This window comes from Planococcus citri, chromosome 4 (genome assembly GCF_950023065.1).
Source record: "Planococcus citri chromosome 4, ihPlaCitr1.1, whole genome shotgun sequence".
Lineage (NCBI taxonomy): Eukaryota > Metazoa > Arthropoda > Insecta > Hemiptera > Pseudococcidae > Planococcus > Planococcus citri.
In genome coordinates, this window is record NC_088680.1 from 65,886,486 (window position 1) to 65,897,221 (window position 10,736).

At 35.1% G+C, this 10,736-nt stretch overlaps 1 protein-coding gene across 3 annotated transcripts; it reads left to right on the plus strand.

Annotated features, from left to right (window-relative positions):
- The first annotated feature begins 36 nt into the window (after positions 1-36).
- On the plus strand, positions 37-10,727 carry LOC135844638 (uncharacterized). Of its 3 annotated transcripts, XM_065362886.1 has the most exons (7): positions 37-945; positions 1,015-1,116; positions 1,216-1,347; positions 6,859-7,240; positions 7,392-7,519; positions 7,597-7,820; positions 7,923-10,727. In XM_065362886.1, the coding sequence occupies exons 2-6, from the start codon at positions 1,018-1,020 to the stop codon at positions 7,648-7,650; spliced, it is 795 nt and encodes a 264-aa protein (XP_065218958.1). In that variant the 5' UTR covers positions 37-945; positions 1,015-1,017; the 3' UTR covers positions 7,651-7,820; positions 7,923-10,727. The 3 variants fall into 3 exon arrangements, with proteins under 3 accessions (XP_065218958.1, XP_065218956.1, XP_065218957.1); XM_065362884.1 differs by lacking the exons at positions 7,597-7,820; positions 7,923-10,727 and having other exon boundaries at positions 6,859-7,519; XM_065362885.1 differs by lacking the exons at positions 7,597-7,820; positions 7,923-10,727 and having other exon boundaries at positions 37-907; positions 6,859-7,519.
- Positions 10,728-10,736: the final 9 nt, after the last annotated feature.

Consider the following 10,736-nt stretch of genomic DNA (forward strand, 5'->3'; position numbering starts at 1 on the left):
GAATTAAAAAAATTTAGCCAACACTTTTTTCTAAAAAGAAAAAGGAAAAAAAATGAAATGATCAAGATGAGCAAAAGGTATTTATCCTGGCAATCTATCGTTTAGGTATAGGTTATTTCTGAACAAAGTTAAATTCTCACCACCTTAGGAGGGAATTATCATCTTAACTCCTTAAGACAGTGGCGCTATTCCCTACTATATCAAGTTGTTTACACGTTTGCTTTTTAATGTCCAAACGATCAATTTCAAAGAAATTCAGTCAAAACTGAAGTTTTACGTTTTTCACATGTAAAATCCTATATATGTTAATTCCCATAAGGACGTTGAGCAGCCCCAAGGCACGGGTTAATCTCCACGTATTTGGCTGAAATTTTTTTTGTGATCTACCTACACCTAAAGGAAAAAAATGAGCAGGTGAGACAGTGAATATTCAACAAAAAAACTTATGCTCTGCAAATGTGGACAACCTATACCTAGTAGGTATAACTAACTATATACACCAACTTCCTAGGTGATTGCTAAGATATCAATCATAATGACATTAAAAGCGGCAAGATTTCGTCAAAATTTAATAACGATCTGTAGAAATTCAAATGGAATTCGGTACTGCCGTGGATACTTAACAGTCTGGCGTTATTAACTATTAAATAGGTACCTACTTAGGTATCTTATCTTCTTTAGGTTTCGTGAATAGCTCATTAACAAACAGAAATTTTCAGTTTGATCACTATGTTCTTCAAACTACTTACATAGGTATGTGGAACAGATCATAGATAGGTACGTGATATGTACATAAGTTACATACTTTCGCATATAAACCAAAAAAAAACTAGAAGTTACAATTCCGTTGGCGGTCGTTGGTATTCCTGTGATCAAGCGTGCAAATTTGTTGCTCCAAAATTTGAAGGTATACCTATAACAGAAGACAAAGAATCATTGAATTAGGTAGTATAAATGCGCCAACTGTGTTTGAATTTGTTCTCTATACTACTTTTATATTTTCCACTTTTCCAGAACATGAATGTCAAGCTTTTTTCTCATTTATTGATGGCACATCTCTTATCAGACTGGTGGCATATTTTCGGCCGATGTGCCGATCTGAAGAAGTTAGAGGAAGTATGTTTATGGAAATGATTTAATCTGCATAGGTGCATAATATGTATTATGTACACAGGTACATTCTACATTGGTTATCGACTGACTTTTATTTTTTAGGAGGACCTGGAGGTACTCAAACTGCTAACAACGAATTCATATCTGCACCAAGCAGTGCGGAAACATATCGGTCTTCTAAGACGCGATATTAATAGAGAACGACTTAGAAGGGATGATGTAATAACAGATCTTGTAAGTAAACTAAATTGTTATAAATTCAAACGAACCTAGGTACCATATATTTTGTTTCTCTCGTCATTGATGATAATTCAAAAAACCGAACGAAATCGTGATTTCTAAAACCATAGGTATAAATACGAGTTAAATTGTGCGGTTGGGTATTTATCACTTAGGTATCAGAGATGTAAAAAAGCCGCACAGTGGTCCAAAATGAAAAAGTAGAGGCCAAAATTCAAAAAATCCTCAAATCGAACAAGTCTCAAAAGTTGATAACGAATATGTAGCGGTTTTCTACATTATATTCCACGTCCCTTTCTGCGATTTCAAACACTTTTCCATTATTTTGCTTGCCTACAGAAATGAATGAATTGAGGTACATACCTCAAATTAGTCAAAAAAAACTGCCAACTTTAAAATGCTGTGAATCGTGTCAATTTTAATTTTTTTCAAAACTTTATGGGTTTATATCAAAATATGGACATTTTTTAATACAAAAATCGTTGATTCCATTTTTTCAAAAATACTTTAGTTTCTACTATGCTCATCACAAAAAAAAAACTCATTTTTTGCCATTTTTGAGGTAAAAGTTCTTCTTAAAAAAAAAAAAAACAAGCTAGATCAGCGGGAAATATCACATCCCTGGGGTACTATGGCATGTAAAGAAAAACATCCTTTAAAAATTTGATTCCACCCCAATCGCAAAAATAATACCAGATTCGTAATCTACGGGTTCGAAAACCTACAGGTAGACATATCACTCGACACATGACCAAGTTTTATACTTTTACCCCACTCCACCCCTCCACTTGGACCCAAATCGAAAAAATAATACCGGATTCGCAATCTACGGGTTCAAAAACCTACATGCAGACATATCACTCGGTACATGGCCAAATTTCTACTTTTACCCCCACCCCGCCCCTCCAGTTTCACCACAATCGAAAAAATAATACCAGATTCGTGATCTACAGGATCGAAACCCCACATGTAGACAAATCACTCGGTACGTGACCAAATTTCTACTTTCATCCCCACCTCCGCCCCTCCACTTTGACCCCAATCGAAAAAATAAGGTCTGATTCGCAATCTACGGGCTCAAAAACATACAATATGTGGACATATCACACCCCCATATTGCCAAATTACAGACTTCATCCCTTATTACTCCCCCCCCCCCAACCCCGCATTACAATAATCAAATTTCGTGTTTTTTTCACCCCCCCCCATTTTACCTATCCGAAAATCTGAAAATTGACATCAGAATACTGCACTTCAAAATTGCTCATTTCTCCTACACACCAACCTCATCTGCCACTCAGACCACATCACACTCACTTCACCCGACATGGCCAAAAGGCCCAAGCCCTGGCCCCGCCAAAAAACCTGAAACCCACAACTCACGCCGGCACAACTTGCACAAGGGATCCATGGCCCTGGGAGAAGGTGCCGAGGACAGCACATATAGTTAAGTACATAACACATAAACATAACATAAAAAAACATCTTGCGCAGTTCGCAAGATCAACCGACTTTGCTCTAAATATACCCCAGTAATTTACCAACATTTACCTCAGTAATTTACCAGACATTACTTAAAAATTTACCAATTTATCAAAATGCGCGGAAGTACGCAAATTTACCGATTTAATGAATACGAAAACATCTACAAAATAAAGTAGTCAATTTTAAGTAGTCATCATATTACACTTTTATGAAATTGATTTTCAAATAAAAATTAGCGTACTTATGAAGACGTAACCGTCATATTACAAGTGGAATAACATATCAGGAAAATTGTTAACAAAAAACAAAATTATTACCAAAATTTATCAATTTACCAAAATTAACCAATTTACCAAAATTTACCAATTTACCAAAATTTAGCTATTTACCAAAATTTAGCTATTTACCAAAATTTACTCATTTACCAAAATTTACCCATTTACCAAAATTTACCAATTTACCAAAATTTACCTATTTACCAAAATTTACCAATTTACCAAAATTTACCAATTTACCAAAATTTACCAATTTACCAAAATTTACCAATTTACCAAAATTTACCTATTTACCAAAATTTACCAATTTACCAAAATTTACCAATTTACCAAAATTTACCTATTTACCAAAATTTACCAATTTACCAACATTTATGAATTTACCAAAAATTACCCTATCAATTTACTAACATTCGCCTCAGTAATTCACCAGACATTTCCCCACTAATTTACCAATTTTTTACCGACTTTTTACCGACTTTTTTAGTTACCCCAGTAATTTACTGCCAAAGGTTTTTTTTTACCAATTTACCAAAAATATCCCCAGCAATTTACAAAAATTTAATAATTGGAATACCAATTTACCAATAAAAATTATGCCATTAATTTACCAAAACAAAAATTAGGTACTCAAGCAATTTACCAAAATTTTTGACCAACTTTAATTATGAGTAATTCACCAAAAATAACTAATCATTTTATTTACCTGCTAAAAATTACTATTAATTCACCAAAAAAAAAAATATCAAAATTTACTGGCTATTTACCAAAAATTTAATGTTTTTTGTTAAAACAAAAATTACACTAGGAATTTTTGAAAAATTTTGATTTTTTATGGCAAAAAAATTTTGGACGCATAAAATTAACAAAAAAATTAACAAAAAAAATCAACAAAAATTTTCTCCTCTTGACTCGCGCGGGATTCGAACACCCGACCTCCGGCGCACCAATCTGCAACCTACACACCCTAACCACCCCATCTGTTTGTTGGGGGTGAGCCGTTTGCGAGATATAAGGGTTTACGGTTTACACAAATTTCAGCTTATCCCATAACGTTGAAACACACTTAAACGTTCATATCTCGTAAACGGCTGAACCGATTTCGACCAAATTAAAAATTTCTCTAGTTCAGTATCAAAGCAATATTTTGCCATCATCAGTTTCGACTAAAAGTTCGGAGCTTTTGAGTTCAGCGTGACACAAATTTATACATAAATTGATATACCTATATATAAATATATAAATAAATATATATATAAACTTATCTCATTTTGCGCCATACGTCTTATCGTGATCAGCACACTCCAAAACGTCAAGAAAACCCACCCCCACCCAAATCCTCAACCATCATGACAAATACAATACCTTACTTTTCCGTTTCACGGCAAAGTCGGTAAAACAACAAGAGACTTCAAAAACAACGAGAGACTTCAAAAACAACGAGAGACTTTAAAAACAACGAGGACTTCAAAACAACGAGAGACTTCAAGAACAATGAGAGACTTCAGAAACTAGAGACTTCAAAAACAATGAGAGACTTCATGCCCTAAGCCCCATATGGCCACCAGAGGGCACCTTGGACAGCGACGATGAGTCCCAAACCACAAATGACTTCTGTTACATAACTGCATGCCAGATCAGGATGCGAATGTCAAACAATGTGAAACCCAAAAACGGACGTGAACACTTTTTCAAGACGATACATAACCCATCAACTGACACCCTGGTTTGATGATGCGTAACCCCGAACAACCAGAAGCCAAAGGGAATGGGCCTGCTGCCTGGAGGGGGAAGGAATGAATGAAAGGAATGTAGACACACCAATGGTCCAGCTCAACGCACACCAAACAAGGCACACCAAAACAAGCCACCCCATTACAAGTTGAACCCGGATCTGGTCTCCTCCTTTGGAAAGGTACGAAGGTCATAACCAGCGATTCCAGTTATGCGTGACTTCACTTACACCGGTGTGAAAACCACGTAGAAAGAAAAAGGATGAGACAGAAGGAAATTGAAGAAAGGAAAGACATAAAATCCAACAATGATACATTGTTGTTGGGTGGTTCCCTGACAGAGGCCCAAGGAGGACCAGGAAGAGGACCAAGTACAGCCAAGCCTTGTGTAACCCAAAAGTTTGCCAGCCTGGGTCTCAGCCCCCTCTCCCAGGAGCCCTAATTGAGATACCAGCCACCATCTGGGTCAGCTAGTCTTTACCCATCATTACTGGCGATGAGGCGGAGGCGAGCTTTGTACTCCATGTTGAATCTTTTTAGCCATTCAATCAACTCCTTGACAAACGTGTCGAATTCTTTACTAATGGCGATCTTCCTATTTGTACGGTCGATGAAATCATACTTAGAAGTGATGAACAAGGATTCTGGACAATCATACACAATGTGGTAATTATTCTGAACTAAGCCCCCACACAGGCATTTAAGATTGAATGTGCAATTAATGCTGTGTAGATAATACCTAAACTCGCCATGCCCCGTCAGGATTTGGGAGGACCAATAATTGCATCCAATGTCCGGTGCTCGTAGCCTATCTGAGATATTAGGAAACATAAGTCACAATAAAAGCGTCATGGTGGTCCCAGTCCTTCTGCCACAACCTGATGATATGCTTTCCCAGCCTATCCTTAACCACCCTATATGTAAGCCTCACCATTGGTTGACATCAGATTCGCGATCTATAGGCTTGAAAAATTATATTTAGACATCACAAAGTTTTGTGGTCAAATGATAGATATTCACCCCCACTCAAATCGAAAAATGGCGATCGATTCTTAATCTATGGAATGAAAAGCACAAACACCCTGAAATTACTTTCAATGTGTTGCAATGAATCTAATGATATTGAATTAAGTGTATTTTCATGAAGGTGAGGGGGCATCTCTTGACTCAACAAGCACCTAAGCCTCCAAATTTTTCAAAATTTTACAAAAAAAACCAGTCATGTGACATGTTGTTTGTTACATTTTCGATAGCGCTGACTTCGAATTTCGACTCACTTTTATGATAAAAGCCTCCTAACCCCCACAAAGGGCCCCCGAATTTTGAAAAAATTGGAAAATTTGTGTGACCTATGGTTTGTTGGAGGTGCTGATTTCGAATTTCAACTCATTTTTTCGATACTAGTCCCCTAGGGCCCCTAATGAGGCCCTAAATTTCAAAAAAATAGAAAAAATCGAGAGACCTATGGTCTGTTGGATTTTGGGTTTTTAGAGGCGCTGATTTCGAATTTTGGCTTACTTTTTTGATACAAGTCCCCTGGGGCCCACAATGAAGGTCGAAATTCCAAAAAAAAATTGAAAAAATCGTGTGACCTTGGTATTTTGATTGGCATTTTGAAAAATGTAATGCAAATGTTTGAGCTTTTTTGATGGCAAGTGATTTTCTGAATTTGTACATATTTAAATCTAAATCTAAATTAAACCCTTGGCTTAATCTATCATTATTCAGTAGGCCTACTTTTGCAATCAAAACAGAAAATTTCATCCAAAAAGTTGAAAATACAAGACAAATTGAATAGAATTTTCAATTTAAAAAGATCTTTGATTTTTGCCTTACATATATGAAGAAATTAATTTTTTTATGTGAAAATAAAATTGTCTCATAACGCAACTGAAAGGAACCACACAAACAAGTTTTTCACTCATCAAGTACACTTGAGTAAATATAGTGTATTTTACCACCCAAACCACGACTTCACCCCTAATCATCAACCTAGTGAATTTTTTTTATAGCGTTTAAATCTCCGAACTGTTTATGGGATTAAATTACGCGACTGGATTGTAGAAGCGGAAAGAGATTTCCCGCTCTGGTTGAGTGATCTTGATATTAATCGGTTTATCAAGTGGGTATTAGCTCTAAACTTCGCTCAAGAACCCATTTTCGATGATTTGCGACGTTTCTTGGAAGAAAATGTGGTCACAATCGAGACATTCGCAAACGAAATGTGCTTGATATACGAAGAAATGTCTGAAAAATTCGCACATGAATTGCCCGGTATCGAAGATCCGACGCCAGACAGAATACCACAAGTATGCGAAATAGTAGCTAGAAACAACGAATGCAGACAACTCACATGCAGCGTCCTATTAAAGGCCAAATTTGTTAGAACCAAGAGTAGGTTTACATGTACTACGTTATACTTCACTACAAATACGCATTATTTTACAAAAGTATACTCAGCAATGAGAAAGCTACGTGTACTTAACATTAGTTCCTTTTCTTATTATCTATTCTTGGCATGGCTCTTACTCGACTGTGTTTTCAGATGCTCCATCAACTCAACTACTTTCAACAACTCCTGATCCTTACCCAACCAAATTTTACATAATTATCAGGAATATTAAGAAAGGAGTGGAACAAGGTGAATTATTGACTTTGGATAAATTTACAAAGGTAGGTATTTTTTTGGGAAAAGAATATTTTGTGGGCTAGTAGATTGAATATTCTTATGTTTGCGTTATGTATTTTAGAAAATAGAACAAAATTCGGAATTCAAAACCAAAGAGTGCAGTGCACCATACTAGAAAATTTCATTATAGATAATAGTAAACTCGATAATATACAATATGCAAAAATAAATAAACTGAATTTACCGACCATAGTCATTCGGATAGGATTTCCTAAAGCTTACCGAGGCCTATCCGCCGACGACTTCGCCAAAACTTTGTCAGAACTCAATGTTTTGAAGAAAAGTGTAAGTAAAATTAATAATAATTATATGAGTAGGCATCTGTAAAATCAGTGAATATAAATTTGAGTGTTTACGAGTGTTTAACATTTATTCATCCGATTTCAGATCAACGATGACATAAAAACATTAGATTCCGACGCATCGATTTTAAATCCAACCGAGTTTATTTCCCACGCATGGTTCAGGTCAGGTTGATCCTAAAGTACAATAAAAGGACCCATACGATCCTAAGCAGCAGGTACCCACCTAAGTGAAAGCCAATAGCAAGACCATCACCAGCCGCTCAATCAGCCATCCCTCGTTCCCGCAATTCCCACTTGATTGTGCCTAATTTTTAATTCTGTTTTTAGAAACCTCTTTGTTTAAATGTATCTTCGTTGCTTCAATTTCTATAATAGTTTCGCCATCTTGTCACGTGCCATGCTCTCGCTTTATATCAGTGATCATTATAGGTAGAATATAGGTACCTAAAGAGGCAAGATGGCACAACGTAAGGTTTGACCTTCTCCTCCTTAGTGACACTTAATTCAATGAAAAATTCTGGCAATGGAAGCATTGGAAAGCTCTGATGCTTTTACATTTTGGCATACTATAATAAGTCTCACAGGTACAAATGAAGCAGGCTCCTAGATTTAATTCCATGCTGTTGACTATAAACCAAGTTTGCATTTCTAGGAGGGTTTTTTCAGCTTCCTCAAATGCTAGGGTCCAAGTTATTCCTTTTATTATTGCTGTGGTGTCATCTGCAAATTGTATAGGTAGTTTTATTTTGTGTGCAATGGGGAAAATCATTTACATATATGAGAAAAAAGTATGGCCCTAGATTTGATCCTTGTAGTACTCCCATTGTAACGTATTCTGGGTCAGATATTGCGATCCCTTCTTTTGAAACAAGTTTTACCCTTTGAGTCCTTTGGGATAGGTAAGATTTTATATGTTTTTTGGCGACACCCCGAATACCATAATGTTCCAATTTAGCCACAAGGACATTATGTATTATTCTGTCAAAAGCTTTGGAGAGATCACAAAATATGCCAATAGGTTTTTCATTATTTTGTAGCATGTCAGAAATCGTATTGACTAGTTCATAGATGGCATCTGAAGTCACAAGTTTTGGTCTAAATCCAAATTGATTTGGGTTTTTAGAATATTTTTGGAGTTGACAGTTGACAAAAGATGAAATCCGTGTATATAGATGATTTTTTCAAAAACTTTGGCAAAGACTGGTATAGATATTGGCCGAAAATTTGAGATATCATTTTTTTGACCTTTGTTCTTGTATGTATACTGGGGTTGTTATGCTATGTTTCAAGCAGTCTGGGAAGACACCTTGTGCTAAACAATCATTGAATAGTGAAGAAAGAACCTCAGAAATAGCATATCTGGCATCCCTTACTAGCTTTACATCTATGTTGTATATATCTTTTGCTTTTGAGTTGTTTAAATTTTCTATTGTTTTGTTTTACACACCTCAATAGGTGTGGTGGGGAGATAATGTGGAAAAATTAAATTACGGGTAATTTTGGTAAATTACAGTCATTTTTGGTGAATTGCGGGTAATTTTGGTAAATTACAGTCATTTTTGGTCAGGGCTTCAAACCCAAACCCGTACCCGTACCCGAATAAAAATCCATAAATTTCTGTACCTGTACCAGAACCCGTACCTGATAAAACTATTTTGAACCCAAATACTTGATAGATCGGGTATTCCTTTGGGTATTTCATCAAAATTGTATCAAAAATGGCGAAAATTGAAGAAAATCCCATACCCATACCCTTACCCAAAAAATGTTGGAATACCGTACCAGATACCCTTACCCAATCCTCTGAAAAATTTTTCTGTACCCGTACCCAAAACCCATACCCAAAAACGTTCGGGTTTGAAGCCCTGTTTTTGGTGAATTGGTGGTAATTTTGGTAAAATCTTAAAAATTTTGGTAATTTTTACTTTTAGAAATGTTGTTAAATTACGGGACATATTGGTAAATTGGTAAATTACTGGTAATTCAATTTTAGTAAGTAACATTAAGTAAGTTATAATTTTGGTAAATTGTGGGTGAGTTTGGTAAATTATGAGTAATTTGCACAAATTTCAGGTAATTTTAGTAAGTTATGGTAATTACGGTAAATTACAAGTTATTTTTGGTAAATTGCTGGTAATTTTGGTAAATTTGTAAATTAGCAATAATTTTAGTAAATTACAAAAATAAAAATTTTTGATAAATTTCAAAAATTTTGGTAATCACAGGTAATATTGGCAAATTAGTAAATTACATTACAGGTAATTTTAGTGAATAACGAGTAACTTAAAAATTGAAATTTTGGTAAATTATGGGTAATTTTGGTAAATTTTGAATAATTTGGACAAATTACAGTTAATTTTGGTAAGTTATGGTAATTTCAGTCAATTACAAGTTATTTTTGGTAAATTGCTGGTTATTTTGGGTAAATTACAGGAAATATTGGTAAATTAGTAAATTCCAGGTAATTTTAGTGAATAACAGGTACCTTAAGATCTTGGTAAATTGCGGGTAATTTTGGTAAGTTTGGTAAATTACGGGTAATTCGGACAAATTACAGGAAATTTTGGTAAATTACAAGTTATTTTTGGCAAATTGCTGGTAATTTTGGTAATTTTGGTAATTTAGTGAATTAGAGATAATTTTGGAAAATTATGGCCACGAGTAATATTGGAGAAAACACTGGTACTTTATTTTTGCATTTTGGTGTGCTAGTATTATAATTTAATGATTCTTTGTAAATTTTTGGTCAATGACTGAAATTTTCAGGTTAATTCCCAGGCCATTTCTGGAAAATTCCTGATCGTGGTTTTTTTTGGTAAATTGAAATCAGACATGAGTTCTTGCAAATTAGGTAGGTACTGGTTATTTTTGGAAATTTTCAGAAATTTATGATGAA

Bases quoted from the DNA above. Each gene is read 5' to 3' on its own strand.
- LOC135844638 (XM_065362884.1), top strand. From the start codon at position 1,018: ATGAATGTCAAGCTTTTTTCTCATTTATTGATGGCACATCTCTTATCA. The intron at 1,117-1,215 runs GTATGTTTATGG...TTTATTTTTTAG, and splicing joins ATCTGAAGAAGTTAGAGGAA to GAGGACCTGGAGGTACTCAA. The intron at 1,348-6,858 runs GTAAGTAAACTA...TTTTTTTTATAG, and splicing joins ATGATGTAATAACAGATCTT to CGTTTAAATCTCCGAACTGT.